The sequence below is a fragment of the Penaeus monodon genome, chromosome 15 (assembly GCF_015228065.2).
Source record: "Penaeus monodon isolate SGIC_2016 chromosome 15, NSTDA_Pmon_1, whole genome shotgun sequence".
Classification (NCBI taxonomy): Eukaryota; Metazoa; Arthropoda; class Malacostraca; order Decapoda; family Penaeidae; genus Penaeus; species Penaeus monodon.
Genome location: NC_051400.1, coordinates 24,911,343 through 24,911,679, shown reverse-complemented (window position 1 = coordinate 24,911,679; position 337 = coordinate 24,911,343). Strand labels below are relative to the sequence as shown.

General features: G+C 40.4%; 1 protein-coding gene across 1 annotated transcript in view; it reads right to left on the bottom strand.

Moving 5' to 3' along the window:
- The window catches only part of LOC119581834 (ATP-dependent RNA helicase DDX54-like), a gene marked incomplete in the record, with an annotated part of 17,282 nt that overhangs the window by 2,425 nt on the left and 14,520 nt on the right, over nt 1-337 (bottom strand). Inside the window, 1 exon segment of the mRNA XM_037929975.1 lies at nt 1-115. Within this exon segment, the coding sequence (XP_037785903.1) occupies nt 1-115 (115 nt within the window).

Here is a 337-nt window from a genome sequence, read left to right as displayed (position 1 = left end):
GTAGGGTCTTCTGGAAGGCCTTGATACGAGCTTCATCATGATCCCTCTTCTCCTGCATGTTGGACAGGACCTTAGACTTGAACTCAGACTTATTTTTGCTCATCTCAAAGACAGTCTGGAATAGAGGCAGCATAATCAGGAACATACAAAATCTATGTATTAATTACTGCGTAAAATCAAACTCTTCATGCACTGCATTCCTTTAAACTTTTTTCTCTCTCTCTATTATCTATTCCATTTAGGCCTAAGATCACTCTACACCTTAACCCTAAATGGATGCCTGTATTGTGGTCTTGCAGATGTGGCCCATCAGCTCACTAAACACTCACTTATTCAC